Source organism: Engystomops pustulosus, chromosome 3, assembly GCF_040894005.1.
Source record: "Engystomops pustulosus chromosome 3, aEngPut4.maternal, whole genome shotgun sequence".
NCBI lineage: Eukaryota > Metazoa > Chordata > Amphibia > Anura > Leptodactylidae > Engystomops > Engystomops pustulosus.
In genome coordinates this window covers 203,462,689-203,478,956 of record NC_092413.1, presented here as the reverse complement: position 1 = coordinate 203,478,956, position 16,268 = coordinate 203,462,689, and the positions used below count along the sequence as shown (strand labels likewise).

Genomic DNA, 16,268 nt, shown 5'->3' with positions numbered 1-16,268 from the left:
CTTGAGTGACAGAATAATAATAGAGAATGAGGCCAGAAGTACAGCTCCATTCTCTGTGAAGTGGCCAGTTCTAGAAAATGCAGCTCACCTCTCACGGAAATGGGTCAGTAATATAGTGACCCCAAAAAAACCCTTTTATAAAATGAATATTTAGCTAATCTGTGCAGGACCCTACACCCAGCGCCTGGTCTGCTTTTTGTCCACAAAATGCCATCTCCTCCACTAAAATAACAAAACTAACCACCTAAACCTCACAAAAGGCTATTACTGGCAGAGCAATGAAACTGGATATAAAGTAACCAACTGTCTCCCCCCTCGTGTAGCAGAGACGAGCGCGCCTGCCAACCACTTTGTTTACCTAAACAATTTCTTCAGGATGATCCGTACAAGCCGGGGAATTTGTTATATACAAGAGCATGGCAGGAGAAGAGCTGTTTGCTTTGAGGACAGAAAAAAAAAAAAATCTCCGGCCTACATTCAGTATCTAGAACAGGCTGTACATCTCAATACAGTTCAGGAAGGGGAAGGCGTAATAAATATTTAAAAAAGGGATTCAGTCAGAGGCGAGGAAGAGGTGCACATGGAGGCTGCGGAGACGAGTGCGCCGCTGCAAACCTTGAGATAAAGGTCACTTCATAACCGGAGCAAAATCAATGCTTTATTGTAGAACACTGACCTAGTTCTTGATTTTGTGTCATTTTCTTTTGTAGTGCTATTTTTTGCTATATAATACCCAAGAATAGAAGAAATACGAGATCACACAACTCCAAAGGTCGGCCACGGTAGGTCCTGACCACTGGAAGAGTATAACAAAACGCTTGTGTGCTAGGATTTTATAGAAATACTATTAGAATACGAATGTATTTGACACTAAGAAGAGCGTTTGGTAAGCGTTCTCTACGTGCTCTATGTCTATTGGCCTTTGAGGTGACCTCACATTCACTTCTGTTCAATCTTGATTGTCATTGCTCAAATCCATCAGTAGAGTTTTATTTTGTTAGAAATAAGCCAACCTGTTACATTGGGGCTCATTTACTAAGGGTCCGAATTGCGCACTTTGGTCGGGGTTCCCGAATATTTCCGATTTGCGCCGAATTGCCCCGGGATTTTGGCGTATGAGATCGGATTGTGGCGCAGCGGCGCCGGGTTTCACGCGACAGAAATCGGGGGGCGTGGCTGTCGGACAACCTGACGGATTCGGAAAAACCACAGAATTTAAAAAAGAATTTGTGTTGCAAGATCAGCACTTACATGCACCGGGAAGAAGAAGGAGAACTCCGGCAGACCACGGCGCAGCAGCGACACCTGTTGGATATCAGGCGCATGATCTTAGTGAATCGCGGCAGACCCGAATCCTCGTCGGACAACGCACTGGACCGGGTAAGTAAATGTGCCCCATTGTCTCCAAAATAAAATGTCCAGAAAACCACAAGACACTACCAAATTGATAGGTTTTTCTGAGACTGAAATACTGTTGTCCTATCTTTAGGACATGTCTTCAATATGAGACTGATGTGGGATCCAGCACACAGCACCCCCATAATCAACTGATTCAAGCAGGAGGTATCAGCTTGGTGCCAAGTTCATAGGTAACATGGCCTTCTAGTAGCTCAATCCTATTCAAGGAGAAGGGACTGAGCTGCAATTCCAAGCACAGCCACTAAACAATATACCGCACCGGACTTGGTAAGCAGTAAGGAACCCAAAGTGCAGTGTGGTGGCAAGTGTCTAGCTCTAGTTATCTAATCTATTGATGATCAATCAGAAGGATAAAGCATCAATATTTTAGATGAGGAGGAGCAGAGATGGATCCAAGGTGTTTAGGACATCATGGTGGCTCAATGGTCAACACTAAGTACTAATTTTCAATGGTTGGAAATTCTCCCGACTTTGGGTTTCCTTATTTGCCCCAATGCTCCAAAAGTATGAATATTCATTTCTACAAAATTTTAGAAATAGGTTGTAGCTTATCCTGAAGAAATTGGATTTCAAGAAAATTTTGAAGTTCTGTGAAGGCGTAATAATGTATTGGGAATGTACAGGAGGAATCATGGAGATAAGCTGAGGAGCAAACAAAAAGAAGGTGAAGAAGAAGACCTAGTGAGACTGGAGGTTACATGTAGGCAGGTAGTGGAAGATTATAGAAGGTCACAAAAATATAAGGAGGTTATGGATGGTCTTGTATGGTATTTGTAGATCCTTGAGCAAACACCTTAGGGTACAAAGATGCAAAGAACGTAAAACGCTTTACACTTCTGTCTTGTTGCTTTAGATTTCTTTGCGGTGTATATTGAATGTGCCAGGAAAATCGACCAGTGTAAACTGTGGTCCATAGGCAATAATGTCCATTTGTTCTACAAATAATTGAGCATTATGCACGAAATGTGTTTGCATAGAAAAGACAAAAATATTCTGACAATTGTAATTAAAAATAATAAGAGAGAATAGTCTGATAGAGGCCGCTAAACAGAGAGATAAAGCTTCACTCCGGAATGGAAGACTTTTTATCTCTGTGGGAAGAGACTTCCCTTCCGATGTATTTTTAGCCGTGAGGCCATTCAACTTGAAGCAATGAAGAAGCTGTCACTACCAAGCTGTCTCCTCCGATCACACAAGTGGCCTCTTCAGAAGCTCTCAAAGTAAACATGCCTACTAAGATTGTACTGCACGTTCTGGACATCGCTCATGTGGTGATAGATGATGAAGGGATAGTGCCATTTATATGTGGATTATTGACTGATAGGACCATACACCTGGGGCATGCTGGTATATCTAGAGACAGGGCCACTTCTCTAAGATCAGAAGATTGAGCAGGCTGTGCACTATGCTGAAGACTTGGTTCAGATGATGCCCAGACTACTCGACCTTCCAAGGTCTTTCATTTACCATTTGTAAATCCCCCCAGTCAGGTGACCTCCTAGCCTGTAGGATTTTTCTGACATACTTTATCATAAATTCAATTATTATCTTTTATTGCAAACTTTGCATCCTCTCCAACCACTCTGGATGGGTGGACCACAGTTCTGACAGTACAAAGTTCAGTACAAACGATCACAATTTTCAAGTATTTACTGAAATAGACACAATCCCAAAAGTTAGAAGTAACAAAGCAGATTCAAGCGCATTTATGAGTTCATAAACGCGGGTTAAAATTACATCCTATAAGTTGTTAAAGCGTTTCAGACTATTGGCGGTCCCCTACTTAAGGGCAACCGACTTCCAGACAACCCCTAGTTACAGACGGACCTCTTTGACCACCAGTGAAGCTCTCTGGATGCTTTACTTTAGTCCCGGGTTGCAATGATCAGCTGTAATGAAGCTTATTGATAATCCTTGTTCACATTACAGCAAAAAATTTGGAAAATCATATTGACACAGGGTCAAAAAAAAAGTTTGTCTGGAGTTACAATTATCAAATATACAGTTCCCACTTACATACAAATTCAACTTGTAAACAAACCTAAATATCCGATCTTGTACATAACCTGGGGACTGCCTTTGTCATAACAATTTCATAGGTATTATTGTTTGGGAACAGCTTAGTTAGTGGTTAATTTATTCAGCTCAGGTGCTGAACTGAACAGTTTCGGAAATCATTCGTATATACTGTATTTACTATAAATGAGCAAAACAAAAACTTTTTGATCTCACCAATTGGGGGCAATGAAACAAAGAGTGAAACATTTATAAGGGTCTGAATACTTTCCGTACCCTCTGTGGGGAAGATTTACTTACCCGGTCCATTCACGATCCAGCGGCGCGTTCTCTGTGGAAGATTAGGTGTCGCTGCTGCGCTGAAGTCCGTCGGAGTTCATTGAAGTTCACCAAGCTAGCCTTGGTGCAGGTAAGTGCGTGTCAAGCGACACATTTTTTCTTTAAATGCGCCGCTTTCTCCGAATCCGACTGGTTTTCCGACGGCCACGCCCCCTGATTTCCATCACGTGCATGGCGGCGCCGATGTGCCACAATCCGATCGCGTGTGGCAAAATCCCCGGGCAATTCAGGGAAAATCGGCGCCAAGCGGTAAAATTCGGGTAACCTGACGTAAACATGCGATTCTAGCCCTTAGTAAACGACCCCCTGTATGTCTGTTTTTGTAAACGTTCAGTGGTGGAGACAAAAAATTTTCCCAATAGGGCAGAATAAATGTTATCTTTTCTTGTTTACAAATATACCAGAATGCATTAACAGACAACAATAAAGAGGTTGGCCCATTTAATTCCCATCTATGAAACCCCTATATAAGGCAGAAAGGCTAGAGACAACTAAGATGTTGCTTGAAGGGACCCCCCAGGCAATATAAACTACTGATAGGCAAGAGAATGCACTATGATTAAAAAAAAAACACACTTTATATTTATTATTTATGTTCCTGAGAAATTCCCAGTTTGATCTGTATGCTAATGAGGCAGTTGGTGCTTCCTCAGCAACAAGAGTACTGTTACTCTTGCCTGGACCACTACCCTAGCTGTCAGATAAGTGGGAGATTTGTATTGTAGAAGCATGGGGTGACACCGGAAGAAGAGAAAAAACGATTAAGGCAGGGAAAAGCCTGCTCAAGGTGCTGCCTCATTAGCATATGGATTAAAGTGGGAATATCTCAGGAATGACATAATGGACAAGAATAATAAAAGGTATGATGGAAATCAAACTACATTTCCCTACAACATGCTGCAAGCAGATAATAACACTTGTTGGAGGTAGTAGTCTCCCATTAGTGGTCATTGCAGTAGAACTCTGAAGCAACAACAGTAGAATTCTTGAATTTTCTTTATTAAAAAAAATGCCTATAAACTTTCACATTTTGTTCCCAAAGTTTTCTAGCCCTGTATCTAAATCATCCAACTTAAGTCCGATCTTTCTCAATGCTGAGTCCGGCATATTCATAAGTCTCCTCCACAGTCGCACCTACAGCATGAGTGAAGGGGGAATGAGGGAGCTGATTTCTCTTCGGCGAGTCACACAAAGCCAACATCTCTCTCAGCCCCTTCATTCTGACCTCCTTTAAAAATTCTCTTCATCGAGTCACACACAGCTAACGTCTCTCTTAAAGTGTATTTATTGGTAAATAATTGGAAAGCATGAGGAGATAATTTCCACTCCAAAAATAACATTCCCCAAGTGACAGGAAGCAGCTAATTGTAAAAGTGATGGTGCGGATTCCTTCAGCGGATTAACATACACTCAGATTTATATGTGGTGTGGTCACTAGGGGGCACATTTACTTACCCGGTCCTGTCGTGATCCCGCGGTGCTTTGTCCAACAAGGATTCGGGTCTGCAGCGATTCACTAACATCGTGCGCCCGGGTTCCTGCAGGTGTCGCTGCTGCGCCGGGGTCCACCGGAGTTCAACTTTTTCTTCCTGGTGCATGTGAGTGCTTGATCTTAGGACAAATAGTGTTTTTTAAATTCTGCGTTTTTTCCGAATCCGTCGGGTTGTCCGATGGCCATGCTCCCCGATAGACCAAAATCCGTTCGCATACGCCAAAATCCCAGGGCAATTCAGGGCAAAACAGAAATATTCGGGAAACCCGACGAAAGTGCGGCGTTCGGACCCTTAGTAAATGGGCCCCTAGATGTCTGACCTCTGGGATCCTATCCCCTATTAAGAATTGGGGTCTGTATCACGGTGTTTGGTCAACAGCAGTAAAGTCAATGGGGGAGATTTATCAGAAGTGCCTGATGATAAATCCCTCCCAGTAAGTAAAACATCATTCCTTAAAATACCTTGGTTTATTTTGGAAGGCGAAATGGCAGAAACATCAATGTTCCTGTCTGGTAGTTTTACCATTTCCTGCCCACTGCTATATTTGGCCGTGTAACACCAATGATGCTTATTTTATGTGAGGTTATGCCATTCAAATGAGCGGTGAACTGTGCAAACACCATCTTGCTACGGCGCGATGCAGATGGTCAGCAAAAAAAAATATTTGTGACGAATATGAACAGAGCTAAAACGTCCCCCTCATACCAATTACAATACTGGTAACTTATTGTATTGGCACCTCCCAGGCCGTAATACGTCTGCTACCTGTACACTCCCGATATATACCTGCATCTGGGTAATTTCATCTTGTGTATTATTTCCTGTCCTGTGACTCAGTAGTGACAGTCAGAGATTACCGGAGGAAGAGCGAAACTGATGGCTCGGGGGTGAGTCACTGACTTGAGAGAGTACAAAGAGCGGAATACAACAGATTCACTCATTTCGGAGCTGAATCCCGGTTTATTTACGTAGGTGGAGAGCTGCATCTAGGTCGTCATTGAATAAACTAGACTGAGCGCTCTGTTTATTGAGGCAGTGAAGTCAGAGACTCTCATTAGATCTGCTGTCTCTCTTTTATGTTGTGTTCTGCAAGTCTTAATTACAACCCACGTATTAGTCCTTCACTTCGGATCCAATCCTTATGAGAATTTTTTCTTACAAATACTGGAGGTATACTGGAGGGGGTGTAATCATGTCGACACTGAACTACAATATTGCATAGAATACCCAGAAATCGATGGCAAGAAGGATATTTTGGTTGATTTTTCGATCACAAAGGGTGATCTTATCTTCTTTGCATGAATACCAAGGCTGAACCTGAATGTGGTGCTACACTGACATTGACCTTCCTTAAGAGAATGTGATGATGCTCCAAGGACTAAAGGCCTAAACGTCGTCAGCTAGAAGAAGGGCTCTCAGCTATTAGGGGTCCGACTTAAGCCACACCTTGGCATAAAGTCTGTAATTTTGTAATTTTTCCACATTTTACTGAAACACGACCTCTCAAAACCCCAGGACTCGGTAATCACGGCACATCTTCTTCACTTCCGATACATACCTTCCCACCTGAATGACGATAAGTACAGATGGAGCCTAAAATGAAAATACACTGCCATTCCTAAATTGTTCCTGTTAGAGATTAAGTTGGTGAATTTGATCACTGACGCTTCTATATTTAACCAACAACAGTTTCATCCTACAATTTAAAGGGATTGTCCTGTGGCAATATTCCATATGGCCTACTAAGGGTTTGACATGTAGAGGTCCCATCAGAGGTGTAACTACAAGGATAGCAGCCATAGCAGCTGGTCCCCCAACCTGCCACACTAAAGAATAAAGGATATGTACATTGTACAGCATAATCTATATAACAGTGCACATCCTCCACAGTACACAAGTCCGGAGCTCAGAAAAATGTCATTGAAGGGGACAATAGAACAGTGGGACCGGAAATTTCACATCTCTTCTTCTTTTTGTCTACTTTTCCCCTGTGATCAAAGCTACTGTGCCTCGGATAATAAGACTGTCTGACTGTGAGTATACACGTGTGTATGTGATGTGTATATGTTGTGTATACACTGTATGTGTGTGTATAAGGTGTACCGTTTGTGTGTGTGTGTTTATATACGGCAGGTATGGTGTATGTATGTGTGTACTATATGTATAATGATATGATGTATATTTATTATATGTTTGTGTATTTGATGAGTATATATGATGCATATAAATGTGTGCACATGAGTGCATAAATATGTGTATGTAACAATGTATACATGTGTCTGCTATGGGGCCCAGCCCAACCTAGTTACTTATACACTAAGTAAACTGACTAAAATGAGCTACTGGATAATGTTCTCCCCACGTGAGGTGGAACCAGAAGAAGAAATAGGAACTAAACAATTAAAATTTAAAACTAAACAGATAAAATCAATGCAAGTATAAAAATAATTAGTTGTGTAGTGGTTCTTAATGAATTAAATATTCTACTGTAGAACCTATCCTTATCATAGCAGAGAGGGTCTGATACCCCTGCAAGATATTTGAAGAGACCTATATAGGCCATCACACACAGTGCTGCACATATGCAACACCCCTGCCAATGTAAGGCAGAGGGGTTGTTGCGAATACGTCCCACCATGTAGCTTGCAGCCTGTGTAGGGTCTGATCAACCCCACAGCAGGTCACTACATAACACAGGGGAACACTGCAGCGGTAGAGTCTGCCTGGTAAGGCAGGAGTTAATTGTTTTATGTGATGCAATTCCAGCAACCAATCACATGTGTTATACCTTGTATCTGTAAGCTGGGATGCGATTGGAGGAGTAACCACCACCTGACCAGTGGGAGTAATAAAACCCCTGGTCAGGAAAGTTCTAGAGAGCAGTCTAGTCTAGTTAGACAGAAAGACAGACCAGAGCAGGAGAGCTCAGCTCCCTGCCTGAGTGAAGTGAGTTAGGTAGTTAGAGGAAAGGGATATCATCCTACCTTCAAGGGTGATATCTGAAGCAACCCAAGGACCAGCTGAAGCATCCTACTAGGACACAGCTACCTCCCAGCCTGCCCTTTGCATCCAGGCTGGTGATGCATCCTGTGTCTCCCTCCAACTGCATCTCCAGCATCCTACCATTTGTCAAGGCGCGTTGCTAATGTTCCTGTCGGTTCCAATAAAGAACTGTAAGTTATTTGTGTTCAACGTCTGCCTCCGTCTGGTCCCTGCTACTACGGCTGTCACCATCACGGGCACCCTATCCACCACACAGAGACTCATACTCCAGACCCCAAAGGGTTGCCCCAAGGAGAACTACTCTAGCAGCCTCTCCTTCATCATTTCTTGCCAACACCACCCTGCTGGAGACCTGCCAGGCTGTAGGACAGCCCTCCGGTCCCCCTACCAAGCACCGTGACACTAGCGTGCTTAGGCCGCAACCGCCAGCCACTCAGGTACTGGGGGCCCCGGCTGACTCCAGGCCCCCAAGAAAAGGCTAGGCCCCGGTGGGGGATGTTGCACATAGTATAGTGGTTATGCTTGGAATTGCAGCTCTGCCCTATTCTCCCAAATGTTACTTTCTTGCTTTGGGCATTGAGAATGGTAGGAGTGCAGTGTCCTTACGATCTGGTATAGATCACGTATCCTAAAAATAGATGATCAATAAATAGTTCCCTAATACACCTTCACATACTTAAAAAAAAAAAAAGGTAAAATCAGTACTGAAAATATTGGAAATGTCATAGCCGCTTGCTGACGGCTCGTGGGCATGTAAACCTCTTATTGTACAGTATCTGACCTTTTGGTTGCTTGTAGTTTCCCTGTTCATTGTGTTATTTGTCATTAGTCAGTGTTATATCGGGCAGCATACAAATGCTACATGGCTTCTCTACAATCGGTAGGGCTAAAAGCCGGACTAGATTCCAAAGGCTCTCCAAAAATTTGACAAATTAATCATGGAAATAGTTGCTTACGAGATCGGAATGTAGAAGAGCGCGGAGTGAGAATTTCTGCCCAAAACATCTCGTTGGAATTCGCTTTTGTATTTAGCCAACATTCCTTGTTATCTTTAACAACATATAAATCACAGGTAATGTTACATTTTCACCTAAAATAAACCAAGTTTTAAAAAAATCTAAAAAACTGAAAAGACAATAGGGCAGATTTACTTAAACGGTCCTGTCGCTATCCCCCAGCGCGATGTCCGATGTGGATTCGAGTCCGAGCGATTCACCAAGCTTGTGTGCCCGAGTGCATGTAAGTGCGTGTCTTGCGACAATTTTAAATGTTAAATCCCGCGCGTTGTCCGAATCTGTGGGGTTGTCCGACGGCCACGCCCCCTGATTTCTGTCGCGTGCAAGCCAGCATCGATGCGACACAATCCGAGGGCAATTTGGCACAAAACGGAAATCATTGGGAAACCCGACGAAAGTCCTACGTTCGGACCCTTAGTAAATGATTCCCAATGTCCTTCAGTGGGTCCTCTTCAACTGTCTACTCATATTGGTGCTGACCCTTGTAACATACGATGACCACTAGCAGGCTGGGTTCTAGTGCGGCTCCATCACTTCCAGTTTTTGGTAAAGCACTAGGTGGTTCCAGGTGGTCATGGGAGCCGCTTCAGCTAATGATTGGTCTCCTCGAACCAAGGAACAACAAAGGAAGCAATGTGCTCTGGTAAATGGAAGTAATGTCCCATGGTCAGATGAGGCCTCTTACTGGATGAAGATGGTCATGAAAATCGCGGCAAGACCTCAATCACGAGAACACATGCTAAATAAGTTTTGTCTGATGGACATGTGGGAAGGGACTGCTCCTCGCTGATATAAATAGGTAATAAATCGGAAGGAATAGGTCCTGCTCTATATGATACACCATCCCTCATCGCATCGTACCCGCTCACAATACAAGATATCGGAGGCCATAAGCTAAATAAATTGTGTGCATGAGGCCTAAGTACATGTTCTTTTTTTCCATACCCTAGGCCTGGCCCCCTAGGGTTTTCCTGGAAAATCCCTTCAATGTTGATGAACATATGTACCATGGAATCGGCCAGGATGGCCCAAAAACACCGCAGCGAGTCAAGTCAGACAGGAATTTTTGTTTTTTTGGGGGGTTGAAATAAAGGCCTTCACCTTCAAAGTTTTCTTTAGCTTTCACAGAGGACAGAAAGTGGTCAGACGTCTGATGTGAAGCCAGAAAAACATTATAATGTCCTTGGATTAGGTCGCCGTTGTCAAAGACATAAGTAATGTGCAAGAGGCAGAGAAGTAATTACCAAAATATATTCCATTAGGCAAAGGACGACCTTACAATATATCAACACATTTACTGACACTGGTACGTTATATTATACATTCAGTAAATTATAATTCAATATGATCATTCTACAATATTCATGTATGGCGCACGTGTTTACTACTGTAATTTATACGATGATAATAGTCTAATATAAATCCTCAGTATAGTTCTAGTCCTGTACGAGGTGAAAGCTCAACTACTGAGGAGGTTAGTTTATCTACTTGTTTCTAGCCCTGTATACGTATACAGACAGTCCCCGGGTTACATACAAGATAGAGTCCATAGATTTGTTCTTAAGTTGAATTTGTATGTAAGTCGAAACTGTATATTTTATAATTGTAGATCCAGACCAAAATTAATTACAGACACTTTACAGCTGATCATTGCAGTCTGGGACTATAGTAAAGCATTCTGAGAGCTTCATTGGAGGTCACTAGGGGTCGTCTTAAAGTCAGGTTTCCTTAAGTCGGGGACCGTCTGTATACTGTGACGTAAAATCAAAAAAATATCCTTGCTTTTGACACACAACCTTCAATTGTGCTTTCTCTTTGGTATAAGGTTTGAGAAGTAAGATTTATTACACGTCTGGTCCAACAGACACTGGAACAGGCAATTTACTAATAACACAGATTAACATGAGTCTCAAAGGAGAAAAGTGGACACTTTGGAGTCATGGACAGAGGAACCAAATAATTCTATGTACAGGACCTGGGGGGTCAAATAACAATAAGCCCCGAGGTGGGCTGTGCAAAAAAGAAATGGCTGGTTATTTTATATGTAATATCCCATCTTTTCTCTGGAGACACTGTAAGGAAATAAAACACTGGCTTCCATATAATTTCACAGATTTCATCTATATGTTGGGGCTTCCAACCACAGGATATCCTGTTATCAGCTAATCACTGAGAGATCTTAAAGGAAACGTACGATGAGGAATCTACTATCAGAAGTAGATCAGATGGTAGATTCCTCCTCCCGGCCTCTGCCCTAATCTGTAATGTAATAATCCTGGAACCTAATCTAACTTGTTAAAAAAACGTTATTTTAGTAATATGTAAATTAGCTGCAGCAGCTACTGGGGCGTGTACTAGCCTAAGATACCAGAGCTCCCCCAGGCTAGCACACGCCCCAGTAGCCTCTGCAGTTAATTTACATATTACTCAAATAAAGTTTTTAACACAATGGGGCAGATTTACTTATCTGTCCTGTCGCGATCCCACAGTGCGTTGTCCGATGAAGATTCGGGTCTGCCGCGATTCACTAACGTCGTGCGTTAAATTTCCTGCATGTGTTGCTTCCGCGCTGCGATCCGCCGGAGTTCACCTTCTTCTTCCTGGTGCATGTGAGTGCTTGATTTTGCGACACAATTTTGTTTTTAAATTCCGCGGTTTGTCCGAATCCGTTAGGTTGTCCGACGGCACGCCCCCCGATTTCTGTAGCATGCAAGTCGGCGCTGATGCGCCACAATCCGATCACATGCGCCAAAAACCCGGGCAATTCGGCGCAAAAACGGAAAGGGTCCGCGGACCCTTAGTAAATGAGTCCCATTAGGTTAGTTTCCAGGATTATTAAATTACAGATTAGGGCAGAGGCAGGCAGGAGGAATCTACCACCAGATCTACTTCTGATAGTAGATTCCTCCTGGTAGGTTTCCTTTAAAGTGAACAACCCCCATTAAGTGTATTTTCACCAAACTAGAAACCTTTTCAGTGAGCTAAACTAAAGCAAACAGAAATTCAACATACACTGTCTAAAGTGTGGGCAGTATTACTGAGGTAACTGGATAACCGCACCTTAAAATATCCATAATGAGTTATTCTGTGGTGAGATCCATGGATCCATCTGTGAATCTATGAATAGATATGGCAGATGTTCAGAATTACAGAACAGCCATGAAAAGCCCATTTGGAAATTACTGGTTTTTCGCTATACACTTCTCTATGACTGGTTTGTCATCACTCAGCATGAGAAATAGCTGCTGACTCCGTCAGGATTTAGAGCACCTGCCAAAATGTCACCCACGGGATGAGGGGGCTGAAAGGGACACTGCTATCCTTCAATTAATATTATCATCCTATACACTACTAAGGTAAATGCCTTCTATAGTCACCTAATTATATTTAGAAGCCTCCTAGATCTGGAGTGTCTTAAAGGGAATCTACCATAAGGATGAAAAACTGTATGCAAATGAGCCTGAGGGGCTCCAGGCTCCATAGCTGTTTAATGGAGCCTGAAGCCTCTCAGGCTCGTTCGCATACAGTTTTTCATCCTGGTGGTAGATGTCCTTTAAGTAGGGTCCCTCCCCCCCTAATAATGGCCTTTACGACTGGGAAGTAACTGCAAAGTAAGCTAATCTTCTAAAAAGATAACACATACTAAGTGCAGAAAAGAGCCCGGACCTAAACCCAATGGATCATCTCTGGAGAGACTTGGCTTCCACCAGCGTTCACCATCCAACCTGAAGGAACTGGAGAGGATCTACAAGGAAGAGGCAGAGGATCCCCAAATCCAGGGGTGAAAAACTTGCATAATTCCAAATAAGACTCATGGCTGTACTAGCTCAAAAGGTGCTTCTACTCAGAATACTTATGAATACGCTGAATATTATACTCTAAATAATAATACTCTGAATACTTATGACCATGAGATATTTACATTTTCTTGTTTAATAAATTAGCAAAAATATCTACATCTCAAGGAGGATCAGAAGGAAATGGACAGCATGAGAATTAAATATGAGCGTCACAGCAAAGAGTACGAATACTTATGACCATGTGATATATAAATACCTACATTTCTTTTTTTTCTGTGAAGATGAGGAGCAGAGTGTACATTATTGAGCAAAAAAAAAAACTGGTTTGATCCTACCAATTGGCTGCAATGAAACAAAGAGTGGAAAATTGTTTGTGGTCCATACCCACTGTACAGTATTGTATAAAGAAGAAGACGAGCACATTTGTGCAGTGCGAATTACTTGGTGGGTAATCAGGGCTCTCACTACCAATTACTGTGTGTGGGCGGGGTAATCAGGTCTCTCGCTGTCAATCACTGTGTGTGGGCAGGGGTTATCGAAGCTCTCACTGCCAATTACTGTTTGTGGGTGGAGTAATCAGGTCTCTCAATGTCTCTCCTATGACTCCTGTAAAGATTCTTTATCTTTTTTCTGCAGAAATACTACCCTAAAGGGGTATTCCCACGAAGACAAGTTTCATAAATATATGCAGGATAACAAAATAACACATTCTCTAATTCACTGTTATTAACAAAAATACAGCATTTCACAAATATAAGTCCAACCTGTCTCTATCAGTCCTGCTGCACACAATTTAAGTTGCCCCAAGACACAACCCTGTAACTTCTAACTTTAGGGTCGGGCCGCCATCTTGGATTTCTGTGAGATGGCCGTGGAGCTGAGTTTTTGTCTCTTATTGCTCTGTGCCTGTAGCCACGGCCCCTGCAGTGGTAGAGACACTCACTGATTCACTTCCTGCCAACAAATACAAACTGCAAACTTCAAACTACAAGCAGATAAGTGATCCGGGGGAAGAGGGAGGCAGGCACATATCTGTGAGAAGTAGCAGAGCTGATTGTGTAAAAGTCTGCCTGCCAGTTCTCTGTCTATCATGCCTCTGTGTAATAGGCAACTCATGCATCTCTGATCTGTCTCATCTCTCTCTATGTGTCAGTGTGTTAGTACAATGTCAGAAGCCAGATTAAAGTGTACCTGTACCCTGATAATCTAACCACATTGTCACCCCACAGCACTATATGGATCATAATGGGGCACATATACTAAGGGTCCGAATCACGTTTTTCCGCCGGGTTTTCCAAATTTTACCGGTTTGCGCCGAATCCTCGTCTGAGAACGGCCGCTGGATCGGGACAGGACCGGGTAAGTAAATGAGCCCCAATGTGTCTGCTTAGAGAGTCCCAGCCCACACCCTGAAATTTTGTACTGAGCATCCTACGGAGTGATAGGATCTAAATCAGCAATAAAACATTGTAAAGTAAGGGGTTAAAATTATCACTAAGGGATTGAGATGTGAGAATTTTCTTTTGTGGGAAAACTTCTTTAAATCACATAATCTAATATATCACATTGCTTAGCACCTCTCCCTATCATCTGGCAGGTTCCTTGAGATCTACTGATTGGAAAAACCCACTTTAAGAGAAACCTCATCCGTAGCCTAAACTAACTTATGGTAAAGGGTTTTTTTCTTGCAGTAATTTACATTGCTGTTTTTCGGGAGAATGTCATCAGCTGTAACGCACAGGGTGACATCTGCAAGGAACCAACAGCAAAAATGTTACAAATAAGAATCTTGAGCCGAGAAGTCTGAAAATAACATCTTAAGTGGAGTACAGTAAATGGACTGCTGGAAATAGAAAGCCGTTCAAGTGGAAGATGAAGTGTCCCTAAAGTTGGGTACCAAGCTCCTTGTGGTTCTTAAAAGCCACTTGATTGGTTTCAGATCACACCATGTCTGGGGTGGATGACGGATCCATCGATCTTCGGTGGGAAAAAACAGGAAATCGTGACGAAACAGATGTATCCTACCTTTACGTAGAGTTGTTGAAATTCGTCAAGGTTGAGTCTTCCACTTGGGCAGTCCTTAAGGAAACCTTTATACCACTGTTTCAATTCATGTTCATTAAACTCTGTGCTCTTCACCAGATCTTCCATCACCTCAGGGGCAAGTTTGCTGTTCTGTTTACCCATTGTGTGTGGTTCTAGAAGAAGAAAATGAAAATTTGCTTTAGGCTTCTCTATTTGACAAATATATCCAATGGATAATTTGTCCATGGAATTGACTTTATACAAGATTTTTTTCCCCCTGGTGGACTCATATAAGTATCCATATCCATATACAGGCGGTCCCCTACTTAAGAACACTCGATTTACATACGACCCATAGTTACAAACGGACCTCTGGATATTGGTAATTTATTGTACTTTAGTCCTAGGCTACAATGATCAGCTGTAACAGGTATCACAGGCGTCTGTAATGAAGCTTTAGTGTTAATCCTGACTCTTATGACAACCCAACATTTTTAAAATCCAATTGTCACAGAGACCAAAAAAGTTCTGTCTGGGGTTACAATGATAAAATATACAGTTCCGACTTACATACAAATTCAACTTAAGAACAAACCTACAGACCCTATCTTGTATGTAACCCGGGGACTGCCTGTATATATATGGATAACTCCGGTTTGAAACTAGAGCGAGAAACACTGTACGAATGTCCCCAAAGACTCCTTATATATAGTAGTTATAAAAATATCTTCCCTTAATAGAAATTTAGGACAAGTTTACATGGGTTGGATTTGCTGCTGGTTTTAGCTAAGTGGGTCTCTATGGTACGGGACCCAACTCAACATGACTTTCCACCACAATTGTACCATATGCAGATGATCTTCTTGTCATTAGACAACCCCTTTATGATATATCCACTATGTTGACTGTTCTCTGTAATGAAGTCAACTGGATAAGAGAAACAGCTAAGCAAGAACCCTCTATTCTTCCAATAGGTGGATATTCCATAAATTCAAAAGCAGCAAAATCCATTTATTACAACAATGGGGGTCATTTACTAAGGGCCCGATTCGTGTTTTCCCGACGTGTTACCCGAATATTTCCGATTTGCGCCGATTTCCCCTGAATTGCCCCGGGATTTTGGCGCACGTGATCGGATTGTGGCGCATCAGCACTGG

The 16,268-nt window shown here is 42.5% G+C and overlaps 1 protein-coding gene across 1 annotated transcript in view; it reads right to left on the bottom strand.

Moving 5' to 3' along the window:
* Positions 1-16,268, bottom strand: part of VSNL1 (visinin like 1) — a 107,921-nt gene that overhangs the window by 42,246 nt on the left and 49,407 nt on the right. The window contains exon 2 of the mRNA XM_072143617.1: positions 15,112-15,284. Within this exon, the coding sequence (XP_071999718.1) occupies positions 15,112-15,273 (162 nt within the window). The 5' untranslated portion in view covers positions 15,274-15,284. The remainder of the gene's footprint in view (positions 1-15,111; positions 15,285-16,268) is intronic.